Raw genomic sequence first — 20,056 nt, forward strand, 5'->3', positions numbered from 1 at the left:
ATACAAACACAAATTATACAAAATACAATGTATAATTGTATAAAGCGAGAGAGATATTTGATATACAAATACAATTGTTTTAACTTAATTCAATTGTATACGAATTCAAATTTTATGCAGATACACAGACACAACACATACGCAATTTTCATAGCCACAAACGCTCGATTTATACAAATCGCTACGATTACAAATCAGATGTATGCAATTTTATATAATCAAATGTTGCCTAGATTTTATACAAATTCGATGCTCCATAGCAAACACACAAATAGCAAAATTGTAGTTATAGAACACTAATATGATTTTTATGTTTGCTAAACCTAAAATTTACTCGAAAAAAGGAAAAATTGTATGAAATAGTAAACTATTAATTCAAATTAAATGTTATAGCCATAATTTATTTTAATTGTAATTCGCAGCAAACATCCATTTTTTTGTCATCTAATTCGGTATACAATTAGTCATTTTCGGTATACAATTAGTCATTTTATATATTTCGATATAAAATGAATAAAATGTGTTTGTGTTTGTATAAAACGAGAGAANAAACATCCATTTTTTGTCATCTAATTCGGTATACAATTAGTCATTTTCGGTATACAATTAGCCATTTTATATATTTCGATATAAAATGAATAAAATGTGTTTGTGTTTGTATAAAACGAGAGAAAAGTGTATATACAAATACAAATACATATATTTTCGTTCTATACACTTATAATTATACAAATACAGATCTTATTATACAAATTGCAATGTATAAATGAATTTATACAAAATTGAACAATTTGTATAAAATTGAATGTATCTAGCGAATTATACAAATCAAAAGCTCCATAGAAAACATAAAATTTGTTATGGAGCGCAATTATGCAAACTATAACTATAACATACAAATATAATTTTTATGTTTGTTATATGTGAAAGTCATGATCAAAAGACCACTCAAATATAAAGTCCAAATTACATGAGCCCATGAATCCATGAAAGTCCAATAAAATATGACCCGGAAATCTATCGTCTTATCCGAAGACACAAACACAAGCCAGTAGTTAGTAGTAAGTAGTGACCAATACACTAATGCCAAAAATTCTTCTTCTTCACTGAGAATCATAGAAATGGCTTCACTATTAGGAACTTCTTCTTCAGCAGCAGCAGCAGCAATTTTAGCTTCTACACCCTTCTCTGCTCGTTCCTCTAAATCTGCTGTTTTATCCCTTTTCCCATCTTCAGGTATATAAATAAATGTGTTTTTTCTACTAATTGTGTTCGCATTTTTATTGGTGTTCAAATTTTTTGTATATTATGTCATTTATTGTTTTCCTTTGAATTGGGTTTGGGTTTTTTTTGTGAATTTTTGGGTTCTTGGTAGTTGATTATGAGCTACAATTTTGATGGGTAAGTGTTTTTTTATTGTAAAGATTTATATTTTTGTACTGATTTTGTTCCTACTGTTTGGTGGGTGTTTACATTTTTTTTTATATCTATGCTTTGAATTGGATTTTGAGAGTGTGAATTTGGACTATTGGTAGTGTAGAGCACTGTGTGTTCAGGTAGTTTTTGGATTTTGGTATTCGTTATTATATGAGGTTTACTGTGTTTAGGTGATCGTACGTTGTGGATGTTGTTAGGGTTCCTTGCATATAGTTGTTACTGATTTGCTATTCGTTGTTATGTTTCTTCACTTGTTTTTTTTCGTTTTATTACCTCTTTGACTTGCTTGAGTTGAGGGTTTTTCGGAATACCTTGAAGAGGTAGTGGTAAAGACTGTGTATGCTCTACCCTTCCCAGGTCCTACTTTGTGGGTATGTTGTTCTTGGATTCTTGGTAGTGGTTATGAGTTTAGAATTTTTATGGGTTAAGTATGACTTGATGGGCATTGTTATTGCAGGACATAGCCAAGGGAGGAAGTTTTATGGAGGAATTAGACTCCCAGTTAAGAAAGGGAGGTCCCAATTCCATGTGGCAATTTCCAATGTTGCAACTGAAATCAGCCCTGCTCAAGAACAGGTACCAATTTTTTATCGTTTCGGTATTACTTGATATGTTAATTTCATCAGGTGTTTTGCTAAACAGTTGGGTAAATTGTGTGGAAGATTTCTATTTTCTATAGAATATAGTGTGGGGTTTGGTGTTTGGTTGTGGAGTTTTACAGAATTTAAGTTGAGGGTATGACGCAATATTGTGTGAGAGGTGGGAAGATTATTAAGATGCATATAAGATGTTTGCTGAAAAGCTTGGACACTGTCCCTTTGTCTACTCCCTCCGTTTCAATTTGTTTGTCTTGTTTCGACTCTACATTGAGTTTAAGAAAATAAAAGAAGACTTTTGAATCTTGTGATCTTAAACTAAAGATCCCTTTAATCTTGTGGTCTTAAGCATGTCATTTGTAAAGACATTTTTTTCATTAAATGGACTAAAAATGTAAGTAAGACAAACAAATTGAAATGGAGGGAGGTATTATATTATTGATGGTGGAAATGAATGTTAAATGGAGAGTTGAAAATCAATTTGACAAAGAAAACACAATATTGGAGTAACTTTGGATACAACAACATACCCAGTGGAGTGGAATTCATCAAGTGGGGCCTGAGGAGGGTAGAGTGTATGCAGACTTTACCATTACCTTGTGGATGTAGAGAGACTGTTTTCGATAAGAGTTACTTTGGATATTTTAATGTATTCGAGTTCTTGAACATTGTAAAAGTTTTACAAAAATGATGTCAATCATGTTGTGATGTCCCAAAGAGGAAAGATTGTCATACCAAATAGCTCATGGGGAGTATTAAGTTTGAGGGCAAGGATCATCCAAAGTCAAATTCAAAATAGTTTTGTTAGGTTCAGCTTTTAGAAAGTTCCAATACTTGGGCAAAATGATTTATTTGGAAGGCAATGTATTTGCAACCCTTTTTATTTTGGAGGGTTTACCAAGTATATTGATTCCTTTTTGGGACTGATTTGGACTGTTTTTCCTTGAGCTGAGGGTCTATCGGAAACAACCTCTCTACCTCTAAGGTAGAGGTAAGGTCTGCGTACACTCGACCCTCCGCGGATCCCATTTTGTGGGACTACACTGGATATGTTGTTGTTGTTGTACCAAGTATATTGATAAGCTTTTACCTACGTTGTAATTTTTAGGCTCAGAAACTTGCTGAAGACAGCCAGAGACCGGTGTATCCATTTCCCGCCATAGTGGGGCAAGATGAGATGAAATTGTGTCTTTTGCTGAATGTAATAGATCCAAAGATTGGAGGCGTGATGATTATGGGTGATAGAGGAACTGGGAAGTCCACCACGGTTAGGTCTTTGGTGGATTTACTTCCAGAAATAAAAGTTATTTCTGGTGATCCATTCAATTCAGATCCAGAGGACCAAGAAGTAATGAGCGCTGAAGTCCGTGACAAATTGAGGAAGGGAGAGCAGCTTCCTGTATCTCTCACCAAAATCAACATGGTTGATTTACCACTAGGTGCTACTGAGGACAGGGTGTGTGGGACAATCGACATTGAGAAAGCTCTTACCGAGGGTGTGAAGGCATTCGAGCCTGGTCTTCTTGCTAAAGCTAACAGAGGAATACTTTATGTCGATGAGGTTAATCTTTTGGACGACCATTTGGTAGACGTTCTTTTGGATTCTGCAGCATCAGGATGGAACACTGTTGAAAGAGAGGGGATATCAATTTCACACCCTGCTCGATTTATCCTTATTGGTTCAGGTAATCCCGAAGAAGGAGAACTTAGGCCACAGCTTCTTGATCGATTTGGAATGCATGCCCAAGTCGGGACTGTGAGAGATGCAGAGCTGAGAGTGAAGATCGTCGAGGAAAGAGGTCGTTTTGACAAGAACCCCAAGGAATTCCGGGAATCATACAAGGGGGAGCAAGAAAAGCTCCAGAGCCAAATCACCTCAGCCAGGAGCGGGCTTTCTTCTGTTACGATTGATCATGATCTTCGTGTTAAAATCTCTAAGGTCTGTGCAGAACTGAATGTCGATGGATTGAGAGGTGATATAGTCACTAACAGAGCAGCAAAAGCATTGGCTGCACTTAAAGGAAGAGATAAGGTAACCCCAGAAGATATCGCCACTGTCATTCCCAACTGCTTAAGACACAGACTTAGGAAGGATCCTTTGGAATCTATCGACTCAGGTTTACTTGTTGTTGAGAAATTTTACGAGGTTTTCGGCTAAGGAGATAGATGGCTTTCTTCTTTGGGTAAGATTTGCCTGCACAAGCTGTTTTATAGAGTAACATACTTGTTTTTGTCTTGATTTTCCATTCTCAAATCATTTAAAGATTTGACAATTGTAAAAACTGAAGATTGTCTCTGTACTGTGCTTAAGAAATGTGTTCCGAATTACCTGTAACTAAACTTACTGGTATTTGATTATTATCAATCTCTGGTTATTCATTCCTTGCTTTGGCCTAAGGTTCCTAATGTTCTAACTCTGGCCTCGTTTTGTCTGACTCGAAAATGAACCCCATAGTCAATCTTTGGTGGGAGTATGACTTCCTTCATACCAAAGAACTCTCTTACGGTTCAAGTTCCAGCAGAGACAAAATACATTACGTAATGTCTTTTCATCTACCTGTGCTTTAGAAGACAAAGTTACCCAACACTACCTGTGCTAATGGAAGGTAAAAAGTTGATATCAACTGCAATAGAAGAGGTGCACGCAAGTTAGCCCAACCCACCATTATTTACTTATATTTATAACGTCAATATACTTTTTGGAGTTGGAGCAATGTAAATAACACTCTCCTTTCACTATCAATGATGCTACTAAAACTAAGATGTGTTACACAGAGAGCAATGGCTATAAATACATATGAAGGCACATATTTATGTAATTTTGAAGGGACTATCTCTTATGTTCAAAGTTCAAAGGACAAAAGTCCCGCGAAAGATTTGGCAATAACATCCCTCATTGACGACTTCTATTCCAAAAATTCGGCCTTCGATCTTGAAAATCAGGGGGGCGCTGGTACACAATCGATGCAGCTTTAATCAAAATAGCAGCAGTAAAAGCCCCATATGATATACTTCTCATTCTCTGTTTGATGATCAAAGAAATGGATTACGTATTTATCTCCCATGTGTTCAAACTCTTGCTCTCGTCGATTCTCGTCCTAAATAAACCAACATGTCATTGTAAGAGCAAGTGAAGACGAAACTTGTAAACGAAAAGGGAGTTTGTAGACTTACTAACCTTAAGAAACATTTCTAGAGGTGCATCAAATATTGATGCCACTTCTGCAGTATTTATTAACGGGTTGAATGCGTTCCGGTCCCAAAGTATGCCTACAACTGGAATCACTGTAATTCCCTTCTGAGAAAAAAAGAAAGAACACCAATTTGAGCCCAGATCATATAAATCTTATAGGACCAGGACCAAGTTTTAACACGATGATCAAGAAACGAAAGATTTCATAGGCTAAGCCTCAATGCACACGAATAGTTTGCATTTGAAACTTGCAACTGTAACTTCTTATACCAGCTAAGCATTGATCAAGATAAGTTCCGAAAAATGTAACAGATCACTTAAACTCTAAGTAGAAATGACAGAAAATCAGTAGATCATCGACTAGACATTCAGCTAGACGTTTGTTTGTATGACCATTGCTTCTCCTGTTTAATGCAAGTGCTCAAAAAGAATTTCAAGAACCGTCATTCGATTAGACTCTTTTTAACTTCTCTTGAGGTAAGCAAAGCTTCGGTTGCAGTGTCGATTGTGTGATGGACATGAGTATGACATCCAGTATCAGCTAATCTACATTAGACTTGATAGAAAAAGTTTCATTAGTCTTTCTTTTTGGGGTTTTGAACAAGAAATCTGTTTTCCACAATGCTCTCGACAACTGATTACTTAGTATCATTGTATAATTATTGTTGTTGTTACTACTGTTCTTGGCATATATATCCACAAAGTTTGATCCTTTCAACTTTGATATAAGAAAACGGGTTTGTATTATCAACTCTGTCCCTACTGGCCATCAATATCCATGCTGCTGAGGAACCTTAAAAGCACAATATAGAGTGTACGCAGACCTTACCCCTACCTTAAAAGGGCATGAGCACAAAATAATATGGCTCAAATGAAGCTAATGGAGACAAATGCATTACCTTGGCGGTAAAGGATTCAAGAACAGTGACAACATCTACAAGTGAACGATCTAATCCAATCTCCTCCTCAGCCTCCCTCAGTGCTGTCTCAATGTCATCGGCATCACCTTCTTCTACTTTTCCACCAGGCAAAGCAACTTCACCTAAAAACATTAAAAATGAAGGGTTAAGCTCAATCTGCAAAGGTTGAGGGACTTGTATCTTAGGTCACAAATTCGAGCCTTGAGCCAAGCGAACTAAATTCAGTCTTTAAGTGGAGAACGACAAAGGAGAAGCCCATCATCCTTGAGTTTCAAATGTTGCGATTGGCCGAATGGATCAGCTCCAGACGGGTTTCTCGACTGGCAATCATGTTATTCCCAAAGTTAGACTCAGACCTCCAGCCTTGGTGGACAGGTTTACATGAGACCTATGTTTGATTGATGCAATCTCGATGTTTCATTATATATGGCGTTTATTTGATTGGGCAACTGACTCTCCCACGTCGGTCATGGATGGATCCTTGGTTTCCTAATACGGTCTTGGACNAATATTTTTCGTATATATTTCTCACAGATGGATCCTTGGTTTCCTTATACGGTCTTGGACAGTTTTCCCACCATGAGTTAGCTTTTAAGGTTGAGTTAGGCCCCAAAACCCATTTCTTTATCACAATAACTATGTCTGAGTCTCAAATAAGTTGAACTTATCTATATGAACCCTTACTATTTCATTTAAACTCATTTCATATCCTAATTATACAAAATAAAATAAAAGTAAGTAATGAGTCAAAAATACATATACTTCCTTTGTTTCAATTTATGTGACTTACTTTCTTTTTTAGTCCGTCCCAAAAAGAATGATACATTTCTATATTAAGTAACAAATTTAACTATAAATGTCTATTTTACTCTTAATAAAATGATTTACAGCCACACAAATTTCTATCATTGATTTTGAACCACAAGTTTTAAAAATCATCCCGTCTTTCTTAAACTTCATGCCGAGTCAAACTACCTCCCATAAAATAGGATGAAGGGAGTAAATAATAACAATAATAATAATATCAAAAGTTCTCTAAAATAGGTTTTAACTTAGTTAACCTACCGCGGTTACAAGTTTCCTACTTGAACTATCACCAGATATTTATCAAAACACTTGTCGAAACATCTTATAATAGTTCATGTATAAAACTCGCAAAATACTTACCGGAGTGTGAAGAAAGTGTGGAACCTCTTTTGGTGAGGATTACTCGAAGATGTCCTTGTGAGTCTTCAAATAGACATACCAAAACTGCAGCCCTGTTTGAATTAGTGTTATTAGGTATTTGGTTTACTCCCAATTCTTGATTTTTGGGAACAAATTCTTGAATTTGGGTATTTATAGTGTTATAAAGACGAAGCCTTTCACCTAATTTCATCAGTCTCTCTGATCTGTTACATGCCATTTGGGCACTGAAAAAGAGGAAAAATGATTTAGGTAGGGAAATGATTATAATCCAAAAGAAGACTGAAAATTGGGATTTTTTATTTCATATGTGATAGCTTCTTATTGGTTGAAATTTTTTATTAATAAAAAAAATTATTATCCAACCAACAAACTTAACTCGGATCCTTAACCAAGCAATCCAAATCCTGACCCAAAGTCAAGTCAAGGTAGGGTCATAAGTTGGTGTCGAGGTTCGGGGTGCTAGGAGTCAGGGTCTCAGGTTGAAGTCACGATCAGAATTTGGGCATCACGATTAGAAGTTGGGTCTCAAGTATGGGGTTGGAGTTCAGATCGAGAGACTAGTTTGGTGTAGAGGTTGGGAGTTAGAAGTCGGGTCTTGAGACAAGGTCAAGATCTCAAGTCGGGTTCATGAATCGAGTATCAGATTAGGTTCGGGGTGAGAGCCAGGGTTGGGATTGTGCAAGTCTCGGGTCAAGTTCATTGTCAATTGTTTGCCAAGATTATATTAAATGCTTCGAAACAATGTTTTCTTTTAAACCACTTATTTTCAAAAAAAAAAAAAACACTTAATATTTCTTCCTACCAAACACACCCTTAAGTGTTCTACACAATCAATCTACTTATAATTTTACTCTATTTTTTAAGCTACCAATTATATTTATTATAAAGAATTATTTATCATTACGAGTAAGTTAACCTAATAATACAAAATTATTATGTATTTGCCGTGCACAAAAAGGTAAACTCCAATTTAAATACAAAACAATTACCCAAAGGGAAAAGGAAAATTCAATTAATTACCCTTTCCCTATCAATTACAAAATAGGTCAATGATTTTTATTTTTAACTATATATAAGAATATATTGAGACCATCTTCTTTGTTTAATTCACATAAAATTACTTTCAACATGGAAAATACTTTAGAATACTCCGATATTATCTCCTCTAATATTAACACAAATATTGATATAAAATATATCATCACTTCTCATTTTTCTTCTTTACCACCTTTAACCATTCAATTTAATATTCATATTCATGAACAACATTGGTTTTATAATCGAAATAATACCAAATCACTTTGTTTCAAAGTCAACCCTACTGAATACATATCACATGACATGTTTTACAATGTCATTCAAAGAAATCTCGATGATATGGACGAGGAATACTTTGATAATAATCGTTGTGACAAAATCATACAAGATATGATACGCAAAATATGCGTAGTTATTGCAAATACATCTAAGAAAGGTCTTAAAGATTTCGAGATTGTCGTTGATATAACATTAGACATTGACAAAGTTTTTCACGATAGAGAGATTTTGTTACGAGAAGAATCGCGGCGGTTCAACGGGATGGTACCTCGCTAGTCATTAGTCATCCATGAGTTTGATGAAGAATGTTACAAATGATGATTGTGTGTTTTTTCGTGGATAGTTTTCGAATATGTAAATTTTATCTTAAAATATCAATACTCAAATTCATATTTGTTCATATTACTCCTTCATATATGTAAGATTAAGAAACCAATAAAAACTTTTGAATAGCTGAAGAAGTGTATTTATTATTTATTATATATCAAGAGCTTTTGTTTGTGGTTTTAAATTCATATGCTTTGTGGATTATTGGAATGAAATAAATGTACTAAATTTTCATGAGTACAAGCATTTGAGTATCAAATTAAATTTCAAAATCAAACAGATATTTGAAGATAAATTTGAAGCTGGAAAGCCCGCTCAAACATATGGGAGAGTTTGCATAAGATGAACATAATATAATTTCGGATAAAGCAAAACACCATAGACAAGACGAAACTATGTTAAAGGTTCCAAGTTCGAAGGACAACTCGAGAGAGAGAGAGAGAGATTTGGCAATAACGTCTTTCATTGGCGATTTCTACTCCAGAATCTAGGTGTTCGTTCTTGAAAATCAGGGGGACGTTGGTACACGATCGATGCAGCTTTAATCAAAATGCCAGCAGTTATAGCCCATATTATATACTTCTCATTCTCTGTTTCATGATCAAAGAAATGCAGTACATATTCATCTCCCATGTATTCACGTTCTTGTTCTCGTCGATTCTCATCCTAAATCAACCAATATGTTATCGTAAGAGCAACTGGAGACGAAACACGTAAACAAGAAAGGGAGTTTTTAGACTTACTAACCTTGAGAAACATCTCTAGAGGTGCATCAAACAGTGCTGCCACTTCTGCAGTATTTATCAACGGGTTGAATGTGTTCCGGTCCCAAAGTATCCCCACGACAGGAATCACCGTTATTCCCTTCTGAGGAAAAATGAAACACCAATTTGAGCACAGATCATATAAATCTTATAGGACCAAATTTTAACAAGATGGTTAAGACAGAACAGATTTCAAAAGGTAAGCATCAATGCAGTAGAACTGTACTATGGAGAATAACGTTCCACAAAATGAAACTGAAGCATTTGAAACTTGCAACCCGATACTTCAGTTAGACTCTTTCTTAACTTCTCTTGAGGTAAACAAGACTTTGGCTGCAGTGTCGATTGTGTGATGGATTTGAGTATGATAAAAAGCTGCGTTGCTTAGACCCTACAAAAGTATTGCCCTACCTGTGTTGGATACTTCAAAAATACAAAGCTTTTGGAGGATCCAATGCATACCAGTTGTATTTTCAAAGAGTCTGAGCAACATAGATACAAAGTTCCATTACTCTTTCTTTGTCGGTTTTCCAACATGAAACCTAAAATGTCATGTCTAATTTTGCACAGTGCTCTCTCAACAACTGATTACTTAGTACCATTGTGTTACTATTGTTGTTCTTACTGTTCTTGGCATATATATGTTCCATGAAATTTGATCCCTTCACGTTCGATACAAAGAGACGTGCTTGTAGTATCAACTCTGTCCCTACTTGTCATTAATATTTACGGAGCTGAGAAACCATAAAAGGGCATGAACACAATATAATGTAAGACTCAAATGAAGACAAATGCATTACCTTGTTGGTAAAGGATTCAAGAACAGTGACAACATCTACAAGTGAACGGTCTAATCCGATCTCCTCCTCAGCCTCCCTCAATGCTGTCTCAATGTCATCAGCATCACCTTCTTCTACTTTCCCACCGGGCAAAGCAACTTCACCTAAAAACATTAAAGTGAGAGGTTGAAAGATTTGTGTCGTAAGTTACAAGTTCGAGCCCTGAGAGAGGAGAAGGGTATCCCAGGTATTGAACGTTGCAAAAAGGGGTTAATTAGCTCAATTAGCAAATATTCTTAAAATTTGAGATGCCACTAAAAGCTATAGTCTTAAAATATGTCATCACATTTCTATAACATCATATCATTAAGGGATTGTTTGGTAGCTGGTTAGAGTTATGCAAGTATAAGTAATGTAGGAATTAGTTATGAGCAAATCTATATATATTATGCTACACATGAATAACTTACGTCTTAACCACCAAACGTACCATTACTTATACAGAATTTAATACTTACACAACTCACATCTAAACCAACTATCAAACGATCCCTAAGGGGGTAAAGTTAAAAGAGCTTCCAAATATAAAAATGATCCCAATTAACATTATAATAGTATTCATAAACTTCAAATCATGAATCCATCTCTGATTACTACAATACCAAGTGAACAGCATTGTACAAATTTAACTTCAACAAATCAAATAGTTACCAGAGTGTGAAGAAAGTGTGGAAGCTCTTTTGGTGAGGATTACACGAAGATGGCCTTGTGGATCTTCAAATAGACACACCAAAACTGCAGCCCTGTTTGATTTAGGCATTGGGTTTATCCCCAATTCTTGATTTTTGGGAACAAATTCTTGAATTTTTGAACTTTGGGTACTTATAGGGTTATAAAGACGAAGTCTTTCAGCTAATTTCACAAGGCTCTTTGATCTGTTAGATGACATTTGGGCACTGAGAAGGAGAAAGGAGAAATGGGAAGTGTGTTGTTCTAAAAGCTTATAAAAAGCATCACGGAGTTAGTAAGGGCTCAGGGATTCCGAATTCGGAAAATTACACTATGGTTAAAAATATTGTTTTTAATGTATATCTCATTCAACTTTTTGTGTGTTTTCTTGATTATATTTTAAATTTCTTAATGAAAATTTTGATTCGATTACTGTTAATCCATCTTTTTTTTTTCTTTTTCTATTTCGGTGGCTAGATGAAGGTGTAGTTCTTTTAACTGTGTTAGGAGGTTAATTTGATCATTTGATATTTAAAAATTGTTGATTCAACTAATTCAGATTTATATCAAATAAATTTATTTAGAGATAGAAGGCTTCAAAATTCTCTATTTCCGGACTCAATTTCAAAAAAAAAACCTTTAATTAAAAATAGTTGATCTCAACTATTTTAACATAATTTCGTGACAATAAATAATACTATGAAGGCATATACTTCATTTGAATTATATTCTTTTGAGTACACGAAAAGCTTATAAATTATACATGATTATATTCACGTCAGAAAAGTGAGATGACTTCAAAATTTAAAATTTATAATACACTATTAATTAAAATACATACATGAGTCGGGACAAACGTGGCAAGTATTTTCCATCATTTTAAAAGATATCTCCAATTAATTAGGTGATGGCAGATGCTGTCATTTATTGGTTGGTTGGTTAGTTGGCTGGCACACCCTTTATGGCCAAGGTAGCCTCACCAGAAATGAAACCAATTCTTGTTGATATAGTAGTAACTACTTTACTTTTTTAAATTAGAAGTCTCAAATTAGAATCCTCTCGGTCCACATATAGTGGAGCGTTGCTCTGAGATATGAGATACGAGATAAATTAGGAAATTTGATGCCTAACAAGAGTGCCAAAGAAGTTGGGAAAGTATCCCACTTTTTACATGGCCAAAGCGACCGCACAAGTACTAATTTGACTAGCATAAATGAGCCTCTTTTGAGCCCTTGAGATTTTACATATTAGCTTCAAAAGATTCAATTTGATCATTCTTGATACAAAAGAAATGAGGAAGCAAAGGTAGAATGTGCTCTGAAACTCCAACGCTTGGGTTGAACAAAAAAGGCTCAAGATGCAGAAGTCGTCTTTGATGGGAGCACTTTCCTCCAAAGTGGGGCTTTCCAAGGCAAATCCGAGCCCCTTAAATTTTACATATCAGCTTCAGAAGATTCAATTGGATCATTCTTGATACAGAAGAATGAGGAAGCAAAGTTGTGCTCAGGAACTCCAACACTTGGGTTGAACAAACCAGGCTCATGATACATAAGTCGTCTTTGATGGGAGCACTTTCCTCCAAGTGGGGCTTTCCAAGGCAAATCCGAATTAATCAGGCTCTAAAGCGGATATCAAACACTCAATGAAAAAAACTAAAAGAAAAAGCTTTATATAGGGCCTTAATATTCCACTGTGCACATATTTGAGAGGGGAAAATGCTGTAAAATTTATTATTCATGGTCTTAAATTCTGTTATTACATCATATGGTTAGAAGAATACACAATACTCAATACTCGATTGTAATGCATTTAATTTCTGACACAAGCTGGCTTATACAAGAAAAAAAATGATCAATTACAGTTTAACTCATTGTAGTATTCTTGTCCACTACCTTAGGGAGCTTGAATTTAGGATTTTGTTCCAAGAATGCAGGTGGTCTCTGGTACACAACTGATGCTGCTCTAATCAAAATCCCAGCAGTTAAACCCCAGATCAAGTATTTCTTGTCGTCCATCTCGTAGTCGAACAAATGAATCAAATACTTTTCGCCCATCCATTCTCTTTCTTCTGATTTCCTATTCTCATCCTGCATAAAGACATTGCGCTTAAGTATCCAAGAAACTTATTCGTGTGACCTACGGAAGGAAATGTTCACGAGTACAAACCTTGAGAAACATCTCCAATGGGACATCGAAAACTGCTTCTACTTCAGAAACATTAGGAGTGGGATTGAATTCCTTTTTATTGGAAAGAATCCCAATCACGGGAATTACTCTAAGAAGATGCTGCATAAATAACAAAATGTATTAGAAATATGCGCACAAGCTAAAGGTAGTACAAAGGGATCAAGCATCCTTGAGCCAGCATTGTTTCGTTGATAGTGAAATGGTGCCACGGTCATTTTCAGCACCAATAATAATCTCATCGGGGTCAGAATTTGGGGTCACTGTCGCATAATGCAAAACCAGTACTAAGTTTGAGACAAGAAAACTAGGTAAAGACTGAATACAACGAATGAGCTAACTACACATAAATCTTAAATGAGGTCCACCAAAGATTTCCTCAAGATATCCACATATAAACTTCTTGCTACTAAAAGACAGGCAAAAGAAGCCGCACCAAGCAAGGACCTTTTTTTGGAAGGAAAATGGTTCTGAAAGTTGTAAATGATAAAGTTGGATGCCAGAGAGGTAATAACACCTCAATAATCCGCGCCCAAGGGTGTGGATTTAATGATAATGAAGTTGGATGCAAGAGAGGTAAAAACACCTCTATAATCTGCACCCAAGGGTGTGGCCTAGTAGTCCATCAAGTGGTTTGAGAACCATGAAGTGTCAAAAGATTACAGATTCTAGAGGAGGCAAAAGCATTAGGTGATTTCTTCAGTGGACTCTTGATGGACAAGAGTTACCCGGTACTTATGAATGAAGGAAATGGTTGATATTTCAAAAGTCTACTAGAAAAGAGTGGAATGCTTTAATTAAGATATCGACATTGATCACCTTCATCAACTCGCTCCGTCCTAAGACGATTAATATTTTTCAAATTCAATTCTCATCCAACAGCAATATTTGATCTTTTTAAATAAGTATTTTAGATTTGGTTATTGATACTCTTGAAAGTCTAATTCTGAGATCTGTAGCATCTTTTAAGTAGTTTTGGAAAGTGTACATTTATGCTATCCAGTTGTGTTTTTCTCTGGATATTGATTAGCTTTATTGCTGAATGGTAAAAGTGCTAACTTGCTTTGGGAGGAGAAAAATAACTGTTCTCTGTTCTGTGCAGCTCAAAAATATATGCAGTAGATTAACTAAGCTTACAACATTAAAAACAGCACCTGAATACTCATACCACCACAAAAACTTGGAATGCAATAGGTATACCAAAGATGCGTACAAAATTACAGCAACCTAAATTAGTATTAGCATAATTGATAATACAAGAAAAGTACATGTAATGTCTTTCTCTTTAGATGTACATTAACTGCAACACTGCTCTTTTAAGACGCCAAGAGATCTATAAATCTGGCACACGTAAAACCCGGTGATTTTTAAGTTGGACTTAGAAGGAAGAAACAGTGAACAGGATTGTTTCATTCTTCTGATATAACATTTCAAAATCTCATTTATAAGGCTTCTTTGGTTCCATGTTCAGCTAATGATTTGAAAGTATCAACTTGTACTGTTAAATATAACACGAACTTATCAGATAACCTGAATTATTGAAGATTTGCAGGAGACAGTACAATATGTTATAGAAGGAAAGAACGCACAGTCAAATGCTACACGTGCTTGAGGATATCAAGGCTAAATTAACATAGTTCTAACGTCAGTAGAGAACATCTCCCCCGTGGAAGAAAGCTCTAAATAGATTTATCTTGTTGAAGAAATTGGGCCTTATGGAAGTGTGTCGTCCATACTAAATTCATCAACCGGCTAGCACGGAGAACAGTGAAGATTTTCAAAGCAGATTCACCATTACATTCCAGATACATCTCTCTTATCATTTATCTAAACAAGCAAATTTTTTGATAAAATTCATGCGGTTTCCAAGATAGTTAGGATGCAAGTTGTCTTTCAACCAAGCTATGATGACATCCACCCAAGGTTTCTTCACAGACTACAGTTTATCTTATTATAGATTTTTTTTTTTTTTTGGAGCAAACTGCAAACTATTATAGATGATATCCTCATACCTTAGACAAGAATGGCTCAAGGCAAGTCACAACATTAACCAATGAAGGATCTAGTCCTATCTCCTCCTTTGCTTCTCTGGTTGCAGTATCAGCATCGCTTGCATCTCCTTCTTCTGCTTTTCCTCCAGGCAATGCGACTTCACCTGCATGAATAGCATTTTAGGTAAAATCAGCTAGCCTTAGCACAGTATTAGAGAACATAGCACAGGACAGTAGCAACAACAGAAAATATTAACTACAAATACTTTAAGCAATTTGGTGAAAAGATTATAGACAGTTCATATCTTGAATAAACAAAAATGAGGCTCAATTAGAGAAATTTGCAAGCCCCAAAATTTCAATCACAAGAAAGATAGTAATTTGACTAAACATCCAAGCAACAACATTTTTAGCAGCAACACATACATATATCAAACTGGTTTTCAGAAGCATCCAACCACAATCTATAGAAAAAAAGAAAAAACAAGCTAAAAATTAAACCGTTATGCCAGCTTATCAATTTAACACTGTGAAATCAATGGACAGAACAGAGATATAGGATAGAGCAAACATCTCATTACCAATGATGAACTATAATCCCTCTTAATAATCTAAAAGAAAATGGTACATATTTCAAGACTTACATCTAAACAAAGATCAAACCACACTATCACCATCGACAATATAAACTACATACCTCTTTCATGTACCAAATCACAATCACTTATCAAAGAAATCAATCAACTACATCTCAATCCGAGAAACTATTTGGAGTTGCCTTATGAAAATCCTTCACCTCTATATCCAAACCATTCTATTCGGACCCATTTCAGCCCAATACTAAAAAAAACTATCCTTTAAGATAAATTACAAGTTCTGCATATAATCTACCAAAATCCCACTACACTATAACGATCAATCAACAACCATAACCTATCTTCTCACCTACGGCCCAAGAATTTCAACACAATATACAGTTACAAGGATATCAGATAGACTAAACATCTTTATTACCAATTGCAAACTACAATCCTCTTCATAATCTAATAGAAACTACACACTATTTTAACAAGCAAAACACACACAAGAATCTGCCTTAAGATAAGACAAAATACATTGTAGCTCAGCAGAATCCATTGTGCTGACTAAAGTTCCAAACAAACATCAAAACCACACTATTACCATCGACAATATCAACTACATGCATCAAATCACATATCAAATCAATTCAGACCCATTTCATCCCAATACTAAAAAAAAACTATCATTTAAGATAAATTACTTGTTCTGCATACAATTTACCAAAACCACACTAAACTATGATCAGGGGCGGAGCTACAGTATAAGCTTCAAATTGAATATGTATAAATAACTGTGATACGGGTTCTGTATCGAGTTCAGAACTCATAAACTTCAAATTTTGACTCCGCCTCCCACCCATAAGTTTCTACAAAAAATGTCTAAGGTTCACTAACCGGAGTGAGTAGAAAGCTTGGAAGACCTCTTAGTAAGAATAACCCGAAGTTCCCCATCAACCCCTTCAAATAAACAGATCAAAACAGCAGCTCTTTTGGGTTTAAATCTTTCTTTCTGCACAACAGACACTGGGGTTACCGATTCTTGAAAACCCAATTGGGAAACAACCTTCCCTACCCTTTCTTCCAATTTCTGCTCCTCGAAATCAGCATCAGCTTCATCATCGTCCCCAAATGGTGATGGCGGTGGGGGTTTGTATAGACGCAATTGTTGAGCTAAAGCAAACAATTTCTGAGAAGATTTATCAACTAATGATGAAGATGAAGAATCCATTATGATCAATTTGCGAAGTGAAATTGGAGATTGAAATGATGAAATTGAAAAAATTGACAATCTTCGAATTGAAGATAGCATTTTTCATTTCATAGTTAATAAATTTCAATATAAATTCGTATTGGGTTTATCAAAAAAGTAAATCATACTTTTTAAATCTCAAATCAAGCTCAACAATTATTATTTTTCTTCAATAATTTGTGAACTTTTTAAGGAAAATATTTGGTGTGTTAAATATGATATTATACTTACGAAAATTAATATATAAATAACTTAACTTCTAATTCGCTATCAAATGGTCTTTTAAAACTTCGAGTTGGCTCTATTAATTTGGAAGGTGTAATTTAGAATGATTTTTTTTTCAATGTAATCTAAGTCGAGCACGTTGTATTGGACTTGTCTATTGCAAATTATTTTGGAGTTTCAAAAAAATAAAGATAGTTATATTTAATTTTGTGAGATCAATCATTAAATTATTTTTACTAATACGCTTTACCAAACGATCCCTTAGTAATTAAACTCAAAATAAATAAATCATCAAAGAATTAGTTTCGTCTATTTATAGGTAATCCGTTCATGTAATTTATTTCTAAATTTGATCGAGGATTGATATTGACTTAAAGCTTTTTTCTAAATTACAAAAATAGAACGTTTTAGCTTAATTTGACACATTATTAAATAATTGACATACATAAAGATCAAGGTAACTTCTCTTTCAACATAGTTATAAAAAGGTGAAAACAAATTATCTAGCAAATATGGGAGTAAATACTATGCAAAGATCATTTTTCACACAATTTTTATCTATTCTATGAGAGTTAAAAATCTTGTGAAGAACGAAATTAAATAGATACCAACCTCCCAAATAAGAGTTCAAACGAAAAAAAAATCTTTTGATCATGGTTGAATATAACAACAATTTAGTATACTTAATAGTTAATTTTTTTTTCAGTGTCTAACAAAATTTACATTGTAAAGGAAGTGTTCTTGATAAATTTAATATGTTGTTATTTCATTCCTAATAGTAGAGGATATTTTTTGTACAAAGAGAAAATATACATCCTTCATGTAACTCAAGAGGGCCTAGACAAATGTTCACTCTCTTCTTGTATAAGCGTGATCTTTTGAAACAATGCACATGTCGGAATCATGCCTAAACTCCTCTATCGCTGATGGATTTGAAAAGAAAAATATGAAGCAAATGAATAAATGACTTAGGTAAGAATGTGTCTTATTAACACTCTATTGCAACACATGTAGCATCTAATGAAAATTTCCTTTTGGATAATATTAGATTTCGAATTTGAGATTTTTCTAATTTTGTTGATAATTGAAACTATTGTATAATGTTTTTAATAGCTTACAAACTTTTAAACTATGTTTAATATTTTTTTTATACAATTTTCAATTTTTTCAAAAAGGATATTTAGAAATTTACATCATATCACACCTAGTAATATTTTTCTAAAGTTAAAGAAAATATTATGCTATGAATTTCTTGTCAATTTTGAAATGTGGTGCAATAAATAATTATTATTTTTTTAAATTAACAGTCTTGAATTTGAATTATGAATATGAAAAATTCTTAGCATGAAACGTTTCCTCCTAATTAAGGCCCTATGAGATACATCGAACATCGAAACATTGGATAGGAAATTTTTTTAAGAAAAAAAGAAGTTTGAGATTCAGACTAAACAATAAAAGGTGGGATCTCTCCACATGTCAATTCATTGTGATGTATCATTGAACTCTGTACTTCAACCTTATTGGGGTTTGCTTGTCATGTGTGTCATCATAGCTTAACAAGAAAAGCATATGCAAGTAGTGGTAGCATAAAAAGTAATATTTGATCGATAATATAAGTAATATAATTTTTCGATAAAGAATATTAGAAGTAAAGCTATTTGGGGGTAAGAGATTCATTTGAGTCTCCTTCGGTGCTAATTTACATTGTGTATTAAAATTATTGTTTGTGGTATATATAATACTCATGTTAAATTCTTTTGATTTATTCGTGCGTTTGTTTTTTTTCATATGTTGAATTTTCATGGTAAAAATTCCGACTCAATGATATATACATTCAATTGATTAGAGCTTTCGTCAATTATAGCTCCGCCTTTGTATACCGTCTATTTCGAGACTTTTAGATTACTTTTTGAGTTCACTTTTGTGTGTTTACTATACGAAAAATAAATGTTTACTTTTACTTATTCCGTTTGAAAAATTAAGAGATAATTTATCACTTAAGATCTTATTTACTACTCCCTGTGTCCCTAATTACTTATCCACTTTTGAATTGACACACACCTATTAAAAAAATAATTATTGACATAGTGAGTTTACCATTTTACCTCTATTAATTATGAAGTAGATGAATTAAAAACTTAAGGTTTTCAAAAAGTTCTATCTTTTTCAAAATAATTAATTGAGGGTCTAATAGGTAAGAAAAAATTGTCATTTCGTGATTTGTCAAAATGGAGAAGCAATTAATGACAACTAAAAAAAGAAAAGTGGACAAGTAATTAGGAACATATAGAGTATTATTATTAACTATTGTCATTTTTCAAAATATTAAATTTCGTATATTCAAAAGACGATATAGTAAAATTGTTATTCGATTTATTACTCCTTTAAGGGGTATGAAGGCAAATCAATACCCGACAAGTGAAAATGGACGGAGTCAATATGTCAAATTAATTTTCATCTACGATCAAGTAGAAAGGTTCATCTTTAATCGAAGGTTTCAGTTCAAGTCTCTTTAGGTACAACATAGGTAATTGATCATATTTAATGTAGGTATAACTCATAATTAAAATCTAAAA

At 34.0% G+C, this 20,056-nt stretch overlaps 4 protein-coding genes across 4 annotated transcripts; 1 reads left to right on the plus strand and 3 right to left on the minus strand.

The window, feature by feature from the left end:
• The first annotated feature begins 1,037 nt into the window (after positions 1-1,037).
• LOC125864304 (magnesium-chelatase subunit ChlI, chloroplastic) lies at positions 1,038-4,354 on the plus strand. The gene is made up of 3 exons (XM_049544220.1): positions 1,038-1,236; positions 1,895-2,013; positions 3,142-4,354. Exons 1-3 carry the CDS (start codon positions 1,122-1,124, stop codon positions 4,189-4,191), a joined length of 1,284 nt encoding a protein of 427 aa, XP_049400177.1. The 5' UTR covers positions 1,038-1,121; the 3' UTR covers positions 4,192-4,354.
• Positions 4,355-4,749: 395 nt separating this feature from the next.
• Positions 4,750-7,608, minus strand: LOC125864306 (nudix hydrolase 15, mitochondrial-like). Its single transcript, XM_049544223.1, has 4 exons — positions 7,314-7,608; positions 6,126-6,268; positions 5,212-5,331; positions 4,750-5,131 (listed from the first exon to the last, which is right to left on the minus strand). Exons 1-4 carry the CDS (start codon positions 7,549-7,551, stop codon positions 5,006-5,008), a joined length of 627 nt encoding a protein of 208 aa, XP_049400180.1. The 5' UTR covers positions 7,552-7,608; the 3' UTR covers positions 4,750-5,005.
• A 1,736-nt stretch (positions 7,609-9,344) lies between these two features.
• On the minus strand, positions 9,345-11,519 carry LOC125864305 (nudix hydrolase 15, mitochondrial-like). The gene is made up of 4 exons (XM_049544222.1): positions 11,233-11,519; positions 10,543-10,685; positions 9,726-9,845; positions 9,345-9,644 (listed from the first exon to the last, which is right to left on the minus strand). Exons 1-4 carry the CDS (start codon positions 11,468-11,470, stop codon positions 9,441-9,443), a joined length of 705 nt encoding a protein of 234 aa, XP_049400179.1. The 5' UTR covers positions 11,471-11,519; the 3' UTR covers positions 9,345-9,440.
• A 1,384-nt stretch (positions 11,520-12,903) lies between these two features.
• LOC125866045 (nudix hydrolase 15, mitochondrial-like) lies at positions 12,904-17,514 on the minus strand. Its single transcript, XM_049546330.1, has 4 exons — positions 16,901-17,514; positions 15,447-15,589; positions 13,417-13,536; positions 12,904-13,337 (listed from the first exon to the last, which is right to left on the minus strand). The coding sequence occupies exons 1-4, from the start codon at positions 17,313-17,315 to the stop codon at positions 13,113-13,115; spliced, it is 903 nt and encodes a 300-aa protein (XP_049402287.1). The 5' UTR covers positions 17,316-17,514; the 3' UTR covers positions 12,904-13,112.
• Positions 17,515-20,056: the final 2,542 nt, after the last annotated feature.

Source organism: Solanum stenotomum, chromosome 5 (genome assembly GCF_019186545.1).
Source record: "Solanum stenotomum isolate F172 chromosome 5, ASM1918654v1, whole genome shotgun sequence".
Classification (NCBI taxonomy): Eukaryota; Viridiplantae; Streptophyta; class Magnoliopsida; order Solanales; family Solanaceae; genus Solanum; species Solanum stenotomum.

Coding starts and splice junctions, on each gene's coding strand:
- LOC125864304 (XM_049544220.1), top strand. CDS start 1,122: ATGGCTTCACTATTAGGAACTTCTTCTTCAGCAGCAGCAGCAGCAATT. Junction 1,237..1,894: donor ATCCCTTTTCCCATCTTCAG/GTATATAAATAA, acceptor TTGTTATTGCAG/GACATAGCCAAGGGAGGAAG. Junction 2,014..3,141: donor TCAGCCCTGCTCAAGAACAG/GTACCAATTTTT, acceptor TGTAATTTTTAG/GCTCAGAAACTTGCTGAAGA.
- LOC125864306 (XM_049544223.1), bottom strand. CDS start 7,551: ATGGCATGTAACAGATCAGAGAGACTGATGAAATTAGGTGAAAGGCTT. Junction 5,332..6,125: donor TTGAATCCTTTACCGCCAAG/GTAATGCATTTG, acceptor TTTTTTTCTCAG/AAGGGAATTACAGTGATTCC. Junction 5,132..5,211: donor CTCTAGAAATGTTTCTTAAG/GTTAGTAAGTCT, acceptor TGGTTTATTTAG/GACGAGAATCGACGAGAGCA.
- LOC125864305 (XM_049544222.1), bottom strand. CDS start 11,470: ATGTCATCTAACAGATCAAAGAGCCTTGTGAAATTAGCTGAAAGACTT. Junction 10,686..11,232: donor CACACTTTCTTCACACTCTG/GTAACTATTTGA, acceptor TAATGTTTTTAG/GTGAAGTTGCTTTGCCCGGT. Junction 9,645..9,725: donor CTCTAGAGATGTTTCTCAAG/GTTAGTAAGTCT, acceptor TGGTTGATTTAG/GATGAGAATCGACGAGAACA.
- LOC125866045 (XM_049546330.1), bottom strand. CDS start 17,315: ATGCTATCTTCAATTCGAAGATTGTCAATTTTTTCAATTTCATCATTT. Junction 13,537..15,446: donor TTGAGCCATTCTTGTCTAAG/GTATGAGGATAT, acceptor TTATTTATGCAG/CATCTTCTTAGAGTAATTCC. Junction 13,338..13,416: donor CATTGGAGATGTTTCTCAAG/GTTTGTACTCGT, acceptor GTCTTTATGCAG/GATGAGAATAGGAAATCAGA.